At 36.7% G+C, this 12291-nt stretch overlaps 1 protein-coding gene across 6 annotated transcripts in view; it reads right to left on the bottom strand.

Annotated features, from left to right (window-relative positions):
- Positions 1 to 12291, bottom strand: part of TFDP2 (transcription factor Dp-2) — a 78282-nt gene that overhangs the window by 25389 nt on the left and 40602 nt on the right. For 5 of the 6 annotated variants that reach the window (XM_049867166.1, XM_049867167.1, XM_049867171.1 and 2 more), the window contains 2 exons: positions 11831 to 11878; positions 1078 to 1240 (listed from right to left, as the gene is read on the bottom strand). In XM_049867166.1, coding sequence (XP_049723123.1) covers positions 1078 to 1240; positions 11831 to 11878 — 211 coding nt within the window. The remainder of the gene's footprint in view (positions 1 to 1077; positions 1241 to 11830; positions 11879 to 12291) is intronic. The other variant, XM_049867168.1, reaches the window with a different exon arrangement.

Genomic DNA, 12291 nt, shown 5'->3' with positions numbered 1-12291 from the left:
ATTTCTACACATACAACTACAGGCGAAAGGCAAGAAGACAATGTGATGGAAAACCAAGGAAAACAACAGACAATAGAAACAGGACCTCAGAAGATTCAAATAATTGAGTAGTCAGATAGAAACTTTAAAATAACTATACTTACTAGGTTCAAAGATTAAAAAAAACAAGGTTGAGAATTTCAGCAAACTGTTTAAAAAAAAACAGGGAACTGTAGAATTTAGATTTGCAAAATATAACTAAAATTAAGAACTTAGCTAATGGCTTTAACAGTGGCTTAGACATAGCTGTATGAAGAATTAGTGAACTGAAGCAGAAATTAGAAGAAAATGTCCAGAATAAAGCAGAGACACAAAAAGATGAAAGATACAGGAAAAAATCTTCAAGATACATTGGTAAGAAAACAAATTAACAATGTCACATGCAAAGCATAATCACATTTCTGCTTAAAATAAATTTTAAAAACTTTATCTTGTATATGCATAAAGAAGTTCTGGAATGATACTCCAGAAATTGGCCACAGTGATTACTGCCTTTAGAGAGGGTCCGTGGTGGAAAGAAGACATTTTTCATTATATACTTACCTGCACATCTGATTTTTTTAAATAAAAGTGTACATATATTACTTTTTCAATTAAAAACTAAATTTTCTTATTGACTTAGACATTGAAGAAACACTAAAAGATTAAGAAACATACCCAGTCATTGGAAAAGTGATTAAACATAAAAAGTATATTTAAAAAGATGGCCCTTCAGCTGTTAAGGCTGTGTGCCACTGAGTTGATTCTGACTCATAGCTACCCTATAGGACAGTGTAGAACTGCCCCAGAGGGTCTCCGAGGCTGAAACATTTATGAAAAATATACTTGTTTATATCTACATTTAAATAAAAAATACAAGAATCCTTTCCAAAACAAACAAAAATCAACCATAAAAATCCCTGACAGACAATATGAAAACTTCAAGACGTTGGAGATTGCCTAACTCATCTCATTCCTCAAATCTATGACAAAAATGACCCAAAAAGTAAATTGCTGAATCACTCATCATAATCAATGTCAAGTTCATGATCTACCTACCGAATCAGCTGCCAAATGGTTATTGGAATTGGTGAACTCTGATACCAGCTCATCAGCTACTTCATTATATGATGTTGTTCCTTTCCGCTGAACTTTCTCACACACTTTCATTGAAAAATGTCTCAAACCTTTCCCATTTTTATCTCCTTTTTTGCTTCGTTTACTAGGAGAGAAAAAGAAAATCTTTATACTCTACTATGCTTGTTAAAGATTTCCTTTACAGAAACTCTATAAAATAATACCAAAAAAAAAAAAAAAACACCAGAAGATACTAATTTAATTTTTGCCTTAAGGGGTAAAATTTAAAAATGAATTAGAGATAAGGAAATGCTTTTAGTTTTTGCTTTAAGAGCCTAATAAAGAAGGAAGCTAGAGTGTTTTTCATTCATTCAACAAATACTTATTGATTACTTACTTATTATGTACCAGGCATTGTCCTAGACACTAGGAATCAGTGAAAAAAAAAAAAAAAAAACCCTGCCCTTCTACAGCTTACACTCCTGATGCTACTGCAGTCCTCCACCGCCCAAGCCAGAAACATCACCTGATACAACTTATTCTTTCACTCCCTTCCTATCTAATCAATCTAATTCTATGTAATCTAATCTAATTCAGATCTTGGCTGTTTTACATCCTAAATATCTCTTGAATTCAACCTCTTCTCTCTGTTTCCTCTGCCCTAGTCGAGGCTCTCATCATCTCTTTCTGAATATAACCAGAGCCTTCTGGATGGTCTCCTTTGTGCTGTGTAGAGGCACCCCGATCCTTTCTCCATATGGCCATTATGATGACCTTTCTACATAAATCCGACCATATCCCTATTCTGTTTAAACCCAGTGGTGGTGGCAGTAGTAAATACTTAGACTGCTTTGTGCCTGCTACTGTTCTAGGCAATTTCATTTTTTTAAAAAAAAAAGAATCCATCAATTCCCACCTGCTACATACATTTCCACACAAAGCACACTCTATGTTGATTTGTCCTTGGAGCCTGGTGTGTTTAGATACAAATGGCTAGTCACACATAAAATTATACAATTAGTACACGCTGGGCAACAAAAGTAAATAAGGATTGCTAAAAACAGGAGTACAGGGGTTTTTTAAAAGCCAGGAAGGACACGAGGTTGTTGTTTTTCATATAATTCTGAGACCTTTTAAAAAGGGAGCCATAAGGTAATCATAGGGTAGTTTTGTGTGATCATCTGGATAATTTGCTCTTTACAGTAAGCCATGGATAATATTTAAAGAAACTAAACATAGCCCTTAAGACCAAACCCAACCCATGGCTGTCAAGTTAATCCCAACTTATGGCAACCCCGTATATAACAGAGTAGAAATGCTCCATAGGGTTTTCTTGGTGGTAATTTTTACAGAAGCAGATCACCAGGCCTTTCTTCTGTGGAGCTGCTGGGCAGGTCTGAACCATCAATCTTTAGGTTAACAGTCGAGTGGAAACTGTCTGCTCTCAAACATAGCTCTCAAGCAGGAACAACTGAACTCTTTACACAATAAATACTTAAACGCAAATGACCATAATCCTCAAACACAGATACAAGACTACATGTAAGAGGTTTATAAACTTAGTTCAATACACACGCTGATGATAAACTTGAAGAAAATTGGGGTTAAATATCAACACTGATAAACTAATATTTACTAGCTATATATTCTGAGCAGTTTACTTCATTTATCTCTGATCCAGAGTCCTCCATCTGAAAAATGGGGATACAAATACTCACCTCACAAATTTGTTGGGAGGATTAAATGATACAGGATGGGTAAAACACATGGTATACTGTAGATGTTTTTTCCCCTTCATGAGCTGCCAGAATTTTCATGAGCAACACAAAACTGAAGGGCAAACAACAAATGCACGAGCAACAGAAAACAAAATAGGTCATGGAGACCTCATAAAAATTAAATACTGTAGTCATCAAAATTATTTATCAAAAGAGTAAAAACACGATTTACAGAATGGGAGAAAATCTTTGGGAACCACATATCCAATAAGGGTCTTTTTATCTAAAAAATACATAAAACTTCTACAACTTAACCAAAAGATAATCCAATCAAAAAATGGGCAAAGGGCCCTCTCAAGCAGCCAACAAACACATGAAGATGCTCATCGTCACTGGCCATTTAGAGAGATACAAATCGAAACCACAATGAGACATTACCTACTAGAGTGGCAATGACCAAAAAAATCAGAAAATAAAAAATGCTGGCAAGGATGTGTGGAGATAGGAACCCTTATCCACTGCTGGTGGGATGTAAAATGGTAAAATCCTTGTGGAAAACAGTATGGTGATTCTTCAAAGAATTAGAAATAGAGCTACCATAGGATCCAGCACTCCCACTCCTAAGTATATACCTAGGGACTTAAAAGTAGGGACATGAACAGACATATGTTCATTGCAGCATTATTCACAATAACAAAACACAGTAACAAAAAAAGATGGAAAGAACCCAAGTGTTCTTCAGCAGAAGAATGGATAAACATAATCAATGTGGTACATACATACTATGGAATATTATTCAGCCTTGAAGAAAAACGAAGTCCTGATACATGCTACAACCATGAATGAAACTTTTAGACATTACACTGAGTGAAATAAGTCAATCACAAAAGGACAAATATTGTATGGTCTCACTTATAGTTGACATGACAAGAACAGGTAAATATATAAAAACCAAGGGTTACTAGTGGTTACCAGGGGTGGGAGGGGAGGAGGAATCATTCTTTGGGAAGTGCTGAATGTTTATCTACGGTGATAGGAAAATTGGGGTTGACTAAGGGTAACTGTTACACAACTTAACTATTACAACTGATACCGTTACACTATACATGCGTTTTTTTGAAAGGGAAAAATGACAAATAGAAAGTTACATTTAATTTTACAAGAAAACCAGCAGCAAAAAAAAAAGCGCAGCTGTTGATACTACTTAGGTACAAGTAAACACCCCACAGGATTAGTTTTCTTGGTTTGAAGGTCTAGGGTCATGGCTTCATGCGTCTGTCTAGTCAATTGGTCCAAGAAAATTTTAGGAGTTTCTGCTCTACCTCCGAGTTCAATGAGTAGTGCCTGGGGTCTTGACAGCTTGCTAGTGGCCACCCAAGTTAGAACAATTGGTCTCTATTCGCCTGGAGCAAGAGAGGAAGGAGATCCAGGAATCAGAGAAGGAAATGGTCCGCAGGTCTAACTGCCTCCAGGAACTACTACCTCCCTTGGCATGAGACCAGAAGAAGTGGATGGTGCCCATTTACCATTACTGAATGTTTTGATCAAGGATCCAATAGACGGATCCTTGATTAAAAGGAGGACAATTGTGAAATTCCAAATTCTTGTTGGAAACCAGACTCACTGGATACATTGAGACTGGAGGGACCTTCGAATATATTGCCTAGAAACTTTTAAACCTGGAACCAAAACTACCCCATGAAGTCATCTTTAAACTAGATAACAGTTTAGCTCAATAAATAATGTTTGCCTTGAGCACTGCACCCTTTTAAAGAATTACCTATATGAGATCAAAATGACAACAGTAACTCTAAAGCACAGACAAGAGCTTTAAGGGGCAGAGAGTCTAAGTTAACGGTGGTGAAACAGCATGGGCAGAGATAGTGAGAATGGTGAGAGAACGTGAAGTGTGTAACCACTGTCAATGACCTGTATATGAAAAAATGTTCAATGGGTTATGTTTTGTTCAGTGTATTTTCACAGAACAAAAGCAAACAAAAACTGAAGGGCACTAACTCAAAATCTGCTGAATCAAGAAACTGAGCTTGTTCTTTGGAAGACTGGTAGGGCATCATGCCCAAACCCAATCAATGTCTACACTAAAACTCAAAAGAGGAGCTTAGAATATGCAACGTCCTACAATACACAGATAGGAGATTCTGTCCTACAACCAATTCTGTAAGCCACTTCTTTAAAAGCTAAATGAACAATGCCTCCAATTAAGAAAATAAATAACTACAAGGGGACTACAAAATATTGAGGCTCAGAATTAAGACAAATATCTAGAATACTTAACGAAGTGGAAAATCCGTGCATCTATAAGAGTGACCTGATTCCAGCCCCTACGCTTTACTCATAACTAAATACGTTCATTTTAGGAAGTCTCTCAGCTGTCTACTGTTTTTAACCTTTCCCTGAGTTCTTTAATGTAAACTTATATTAAAGTGTAACACAAAGAAAAGTAAATCCGTATTACTTTCTTCTGGTCACTACCCATACCCACCCTCCACCTCAAAGATACCCACTACCGTGAATTCTAACATTATAAATTAGATTTAGCTGCTCTGAACTCTGTATAATTAAAACCACATAGTATGTACTCTTTTATGTCTGACTCAACATTACCTTCCGGAGATGCATTCGTTGACATGACTGTAGTTTGTTCATTCATTCCACTGTATGAAATATACCACAATTTATTTGTCCATTCTGTTGATGGACAATTCGGTCTATTTCTTGTTTGAGGCTACTAAGAATAGAACTTCTATGAACTATTTCGTAGCTTTTGGTGTTTGCATTTAATTGCTGAGCCACGGGCGACATGTACGTTCAGCTTTAGTAAATGCTGCCAACTTCCAAAATTACTGTACCAATTTACACTGCCACCAGTAGAGTATGAACATCCCAGATGCTTCACACCCTTGACAAAACTTAGTACTGCCTATCTTTTTCATTTTAGCTATTCTAGTGGATTAGGAAACCCTGGTGGTATAGTGGTTAAGTGCTACAGCTGCTGACCAAAGGGTTCGAATCTGCCAGGCGCTCCTTGGAAACTCTATGGGGCAGTTCTACTCTGTCCTATATGGTCGCTATGAGTCGGAATCGGCTCGACGGCACTGGGTTTGGTTTTTGGTTTAGTGGATATGATACGGTACAGCATTGTGGCTTTCATCTGCATTTTCCTGATGACTAATGATGATTAGCACCTTTTCATATGATTTTTTTTCTCTGGCTATTTCTATTTGTTGCTGGAATAAAGAAATTAAACTGATTTTTATATTAACCTTGTATCCAGGAACCTTGCTAAATTCAGGTATTAATTCTAATTCATTTGTCTGTAGGTTCTTCTGAATTTCCTAGGCACTCAATCATGCCATTTGCAAATAATGCAAATTTTACATCTTCCTTTATAATCCTCAAAAAGGAAAAATTCTTTTGCTTTTGTTTCTTGGCTTACTGTACGAACTACAGTTTCCAGTACAATACTGAATAAAAGTAGTGATGCAGGGATCCTTCTCTTGTTCCTGATTCCATGTTGAAAGCTTTCGATAATTTACTATTTATATGTTGTTTGCTGTCGGCTTTTGTCAATAGTATTCTTTGTATTAAGTTCCCTTCTATTGCTAATTTGCTGTTTTACCAAAATAAACAGTTAAGTCAGATTTTTTTTCCGTATCTAATGACCACGTAATCTTTCTCCTTTACTCTCAGCCTCCTGCCCACACTCTGCAAACAATCCCTTATCTAGAAGTACAGTAGTTGCTTGCCTTTCTGAGCTTCCCCCCCTCTCTAAAATCTTAGCCCCTCCAGTCCTTACTGCCTCAGTAGCTTTCTGGCAGGAACGCTAGATTGCTGCAAGTTACTCCATTAAAATTTTTTGTTGTTGTTAATCATGTAATATTTTGAGAATATTTCTTTAGTCATTATTTTTTAATTTCTGAGAACTTTTTTCTTCTTTGTTCATTTTTCCTAGGTCACTATTCTTGTTTTATGGATATATTTCTTCTTAGGAACCTTCAGACCTTTCAAATGGTGATAATTACAATTTTGTACTCTTTTCTTCTAGTAGAAACATTCCTATTTCTTTAGGGTTACCTCTTTCGTTTATTCCCCTTGGTCTTTGTCTTTTGTGACGTGGTTTTCCAAAAATGTCTTGTTCTTTCATGTTTACAAATGTTGAATTTGTTATTTTATATACATAGTTCACATGGGCTTCCTGCATGTTGGTCTGTTTTCCTAAGGAAGTTCTCCTTACTTGGGGAGGACTAAGTATAACCTCTGGGTAGGTCACACGGGCAGGCAGGCTTAATTTCAGGCTGAATGGCTCTTAATTAAGCAGGTACTCTAGTCTCCCTTTCCTCCTCAGAACCACAAAGGCCAGTATAAGGAAGGGTTGTCCTGGGGCATACTACAACCTTTAAATTCTCCCAAAGCAGGGAGATCCAATTTCTTGGAGATCAGTTCTCCAAGTTCTAGCCTTGGGTCAACTTTTTTGGTGCAACTGCTTTGTGTGTGGAGGTGAGATGGGAGGTCCAAGGGGATATGGAGGGCTGGGAAGATGCAGTGGGCCTAATGGCTCCGTGGAAGTCTTTATTTAATTAGCCTAATTATTCTCCCTACCAATTTATTCTTGCTTTTTTTTTTTTATACCGGAACCTCTTCAGGACAGTGCAGGGAAGAATGGCTCCCATGTTCAAGGCCGACTTCTCCTACGCATATTTAGGCTGTGGATTTCTCTAGTTTGACTTGTCATTCATTATAATCATACCAGTTTTCATCTTCTAGTTGGAAAATCTATGTCTCCACTGCTTTTATAGATTTATAAATTATATTTTTACACTATAATTTCAATACGATCTTAGGAGTTGGGAAGCTTCCTACCCAAATCTTAAATAAGTAGATTTACGGCCTGTCTTACAACCTGAGCTCTCTGAAACACTAAGGCCTTTTTTCAAATAACAGCGAAATTTGGCCTCAGGATATAAACTCTATAATTTCTACTAGTCCATGAACCAAACAAAGCAACCAATAGGAAGCACTCTTTACCAAGTAAAACCAAACTGGAAAACTAAAAAAAAAAAGTAAGAAAATTAGAACCACCAAAACATTACAGCTTGAAAAGCATGTTACACTTTACTAATAATTTCATTTGAAGTATTCAAAAGAATTACAACTGAAAATTAAAGAAAATGTATTTATCTTTCCAGGCATATAACTAGAACCCACAAACCACCATCTTTGTATATTTTTCCAATGATAATTTATTATTATTTACAAAAGTAATATATGCTAAAATTCCTAGTATAATAATACAGTATCCCAGGTCTAAGTTATTCCATTTAAATGAGGAATTCTACATAATATATAATAAAAATTCAATGTCTCATTAAAGAGAGATCCAACCAGAATGTTTAAATCAGCAAAGTAATTTAGTCATGTTTATAAAATTTAAACTTGACTTTAACTGGCAAAAGAAATCATTTTCCTATATGTGAAAAATAGACATTCTACTTTGATCTAAAGAGGTTTTCTCTTACTCACGAATGTTACGGATTGAATTGTGTCCCCCAGAAACGTGTGTTGTAAATCATAACCTCTATGCCTGTGGTTATAAGCCCATTTGGAAATGGATTGTCTTTGTTATGTTAATAACACAGGCTTAGTGTACAGGGTGTCTTCAGCCAATCTCTTTTGAGATATAAAAGAGATTAAACAAGAAAGGGAGCAAGTAGAGATGGGGTAAGAGAGATTAAGAGAGATGCCAAGCCACATGGAGATCTCCAATGAACTAGGAAATAGAGGCTGAAGAGACAAGGACTTTCCCCCAGAGCCAATACAGAGAGAAAGCCTTCCCCTAGAGCAGGGCACCCTGAATTTGAACTTCGAGCCTCCAAAACTGTAAGAAAGTAAGCTTCTGTTTGTTGAAGCCATCCACTTGTGGTATTACTGTAATAGCAGTACTAGATAACTAGGACAATGAGCCTAAAAATACCTCGCCCAAAACTAATCTTGCCTGAAGCTTTGCTAGCTTCTTTTTCACTCAAAATGGCTTACAGAGTGCAGCAGCCAATAACAAACCCATTAACTCAGGATTTAATGAAAAAGACTGTGTGTTTTCTTAATTCTAATTTCAAGAGGTCTCATAGCTACAGATACGTCAGAGGCCAGAGTTTTAGGAGTTACTTTTTAATGGTAACTCAATAACTATTAAGTACTTTGTTACCACGGAAATTTGTATTTATCAAGTAAAATAATATAGCTTGTGTTAATTAAGCCTCTGTAAAACCTCAGTCCCCGGGTGAGTTTTTCTTCTTGCGGGAGAGAATGCTGCCCCAAATTGCAAATCGTCTAGTAAATCACGGAGCAATCAAATATTGTTATTCTTTTGAACTAATTTCAAGGATTTTTTTTTTTTTATAACATATGTATCTGTAGGAGTGCAGCTGAAATAACCCCGCAGTTGAAATACACACAAAAAATGTTAATCCCTGATGGATCTTCACTGTCTCCCTCCCTGTGCCCTGTGGCCACTTTCATGCTCAAGATACTATTTATATGCTAATAGCATCATCACTTGGATAACTCTTACAGCTTTTCAAACTTCATATGCCCAAAACAAAACTCTCAGTTCCTTCCCAAACTTACTCCTAATTACCATAAATGTTATGGCATTACCTATTACCCAATTGTTCATGCCAAAAAAACTCCAAAGCCATCCTTGACCTCCCCGTTTTCTTTATTCAATTTATCAATAAACCCCGTTGGTTCGACCTCCAAAGTTTATTCATTTTTTTCCATCTCCATTGCCAAGTCACTACTCCCTAAAACAGCCTCCTGATGTCCCTGGTTCGCTCTTGTCTCCTTAGAATCCATTATCCACCCATCAGCCTGCTTAAAACCTTCCTTAGAACAAAAACCAAATTTCCTACTATGACCCACAAGGTCTTTCATGATCTGACCCTTGCCTGCCTCTCCATCTTCATCTCATATCACTCTTTGTCTTTATCACGATCTCCAGCCAACTATGCTACTCTAAACCCATAAAGTTAATTCTCACTTAGAAGCTCTGCATTTGCCATCCCCTCTGCCTGGAATGCTTCCCCCACCCCACCCCTGGCTATTCACCTACCTGGCTTCTTGACATTCTTTAATCTCTACTCAAATGTCATCTCCTTAGACAGTCATTCTCTGGGGACAGCCACTGCCCTTCCAATACTATCCTTTTGTTTTCTTGCATAGCACCTACCCAAATCTCAAACTATTTATTACCTTCCCCACAAATATAAGCTGCTCAAAGGCAAAGACTTACTCATCTTGTTTATTATTATCTCTAGTACCTAGAACATACCAACACTTAGCGGACATTCAAAATATATTTGTTGAATGAATGGGGGGACTTCATAAACATCATTGAAGCAGTATATAAATATTAATTATAATGATTTTGATAATCATTAGCTGTAGCATATATAAATAAACTGAGTTTTAACTATATTCCAATAAGAAAAAAAAGACATTAAGGTTAAATGAGCATAAGGGAAGAATGAAGTGCTGCTGTGCTAAATCTTACTCATTTAGAACAGGAATAAAGAAAAACACATGCAACTATCTTTGTGGTTCGGTAAGAGGAGAGCACATTACAGAAATGTTATATTAGAAAATGAACAGAATAATAAAAGAGCTAGCAAAAAAGCCACTGAACCAAATGCAGTGGCTATACCAACAAATTTATAAACAAAATTACAAACAAATTTATACCAATAAAATATAAATGGGAAAGTCAAAACAGTAGCTATCTTAACAAATTTAACCTAGCACTTTTACACGTGATTTTTAGAGTTTGGTCTTTTATGAAAGAGAGTGAAAGAGTTTTGTTTCCTATACTGACTGCTCTCTGGAAACCTTGGTGGCATAGTGGTTAAGTGCTACGGCTGCCAACCAAAAGGTCAGCAGTTCAAATCCACCAGGTACTCCTTGGAAACCCTATGGGGCAGTTCTACTCTGTCCTATAGGGTCGCTATGAGTTAGAATTGACTCGACCGCAACGGGTTTTGGTTTTATACTGTTCTCCACACTGGCAGGACATTGGTGCCACCAATCCTAACTAATAAAGAGTTCCATTTTGACAGGGGCCTTGAACATTGCCAAACATATCTATAAGAATGCGTGCAGCTGCCATTTTCAAGGATAAATGCAAATAGATACTAGTAAGTTTAAAAAAGGACTTTCCATTATAGAGAGGAAAGAATAGTTCTCATCATATATCTCTGTGTGATACATCAGTTTCTTAGCATGATTTTATCTGTTCAAGAGATTAAACAGTGAAGATCCAGGACGCAAGGAACAAAAGGCATCAAGGAACTAAAGTAGCTGTGGCGCCAATGCAAGAAAACATACATTCTTTATTTTTTTATACTCCCAAGGTCCTCATTCTGAGGCTATTCGCTCTTATTTTAGACACAATCCTAGCACACCTGGCCATCTAGTTTCTCAGTGCACAGCAAGTCAGAGATAGCAAATTTGAAAATATGGAAGACAGACAACTACTTTGTTGGAAGAGTATGACTTAACAGGAAGGAAATTACAACATCATTAAAAAAAATTACAAAATCTTAGAATCAAAAGTAAATTTAAGAAGCACAGCTGGCCAGGTTTTATTTAGACTAGGGACAACCTCAGAGAGTTCAGCTGCCTCTGAGATGCCACTCTTATTTTAACACAGTGCAACATCAATATGGCTCCTAGTGTAATGGCTTGCAAAGAATAGTGAACTTAGGTTCAAATAATGACCCTAAGTGGACAGTTTTTAACCCTGGGGTTTCTGACTTGGTAGGCATTTATATTTTATTTATCAGACCACAGGTAATTCTGATGACATCTGGAATTGAGAATCACAGTCCTAATATTCTAAGGAAAGGAAACATCTCATTACTTAAACTAGGATATAATCAGGGCACCAAACTCCCTCCACATACTAGCATCTCCCCAGCAAAATACTTACTCACACTTACACTCACCTTTCTGAAAAATCAGAGTCTATAAATTCTCTAGCCCGTTTTCTATCACTAAAAAGAAAAAAGATAGCATAAAAAGAACACGTATATAAACACAATTTTCTTTCATGAAAAATGTATTGTAACTTGTCTAATTCCACACTGAATGTATCCAAACCACAAAAATAACAAATATGAGATATATACATAGAGCTAAAACTTCATTTTATCATGGCGCCAAGAAATCACAACACAGTACTGTCGTCGGTTGAAATGAACTCCACGAATCTTTAGAGAGGAAAACGCTGCAGATTTACAAAGGAGAAGAGAGAAAAGTCCTATTCACTCTGGAATGACTAACAATCATGCAACTCCCCACAAATAGAAAGCACAGCCAGGACTGAAAACATCCAAAACCCTGGTCACTTTTGGGCCAATGCTGCTGGCACAGGCTTGGTCCTCACATAATCATTTGTCAAGGTTAT

Source organism: Elephas maximus, chromosome 23, assembly GCF_024166365.1.
Source record: "Elephas maximus indicus isolate mEleMax1 chromosome 23, mEleMax1 primary haplotype, whole genome shotgun sequence".
In the NCBI taxonomy this organism is placed as follows: Eukaryota; Metazoa; Chordata; class Mammalia; order Proboscidea; family Elephantidae; genus Elephas; species Elephas maximus.
Note: the sequence above shows the minus strand (reverse complement) of the source record. Positions and strands in the feature narration are given on the sequence as shown.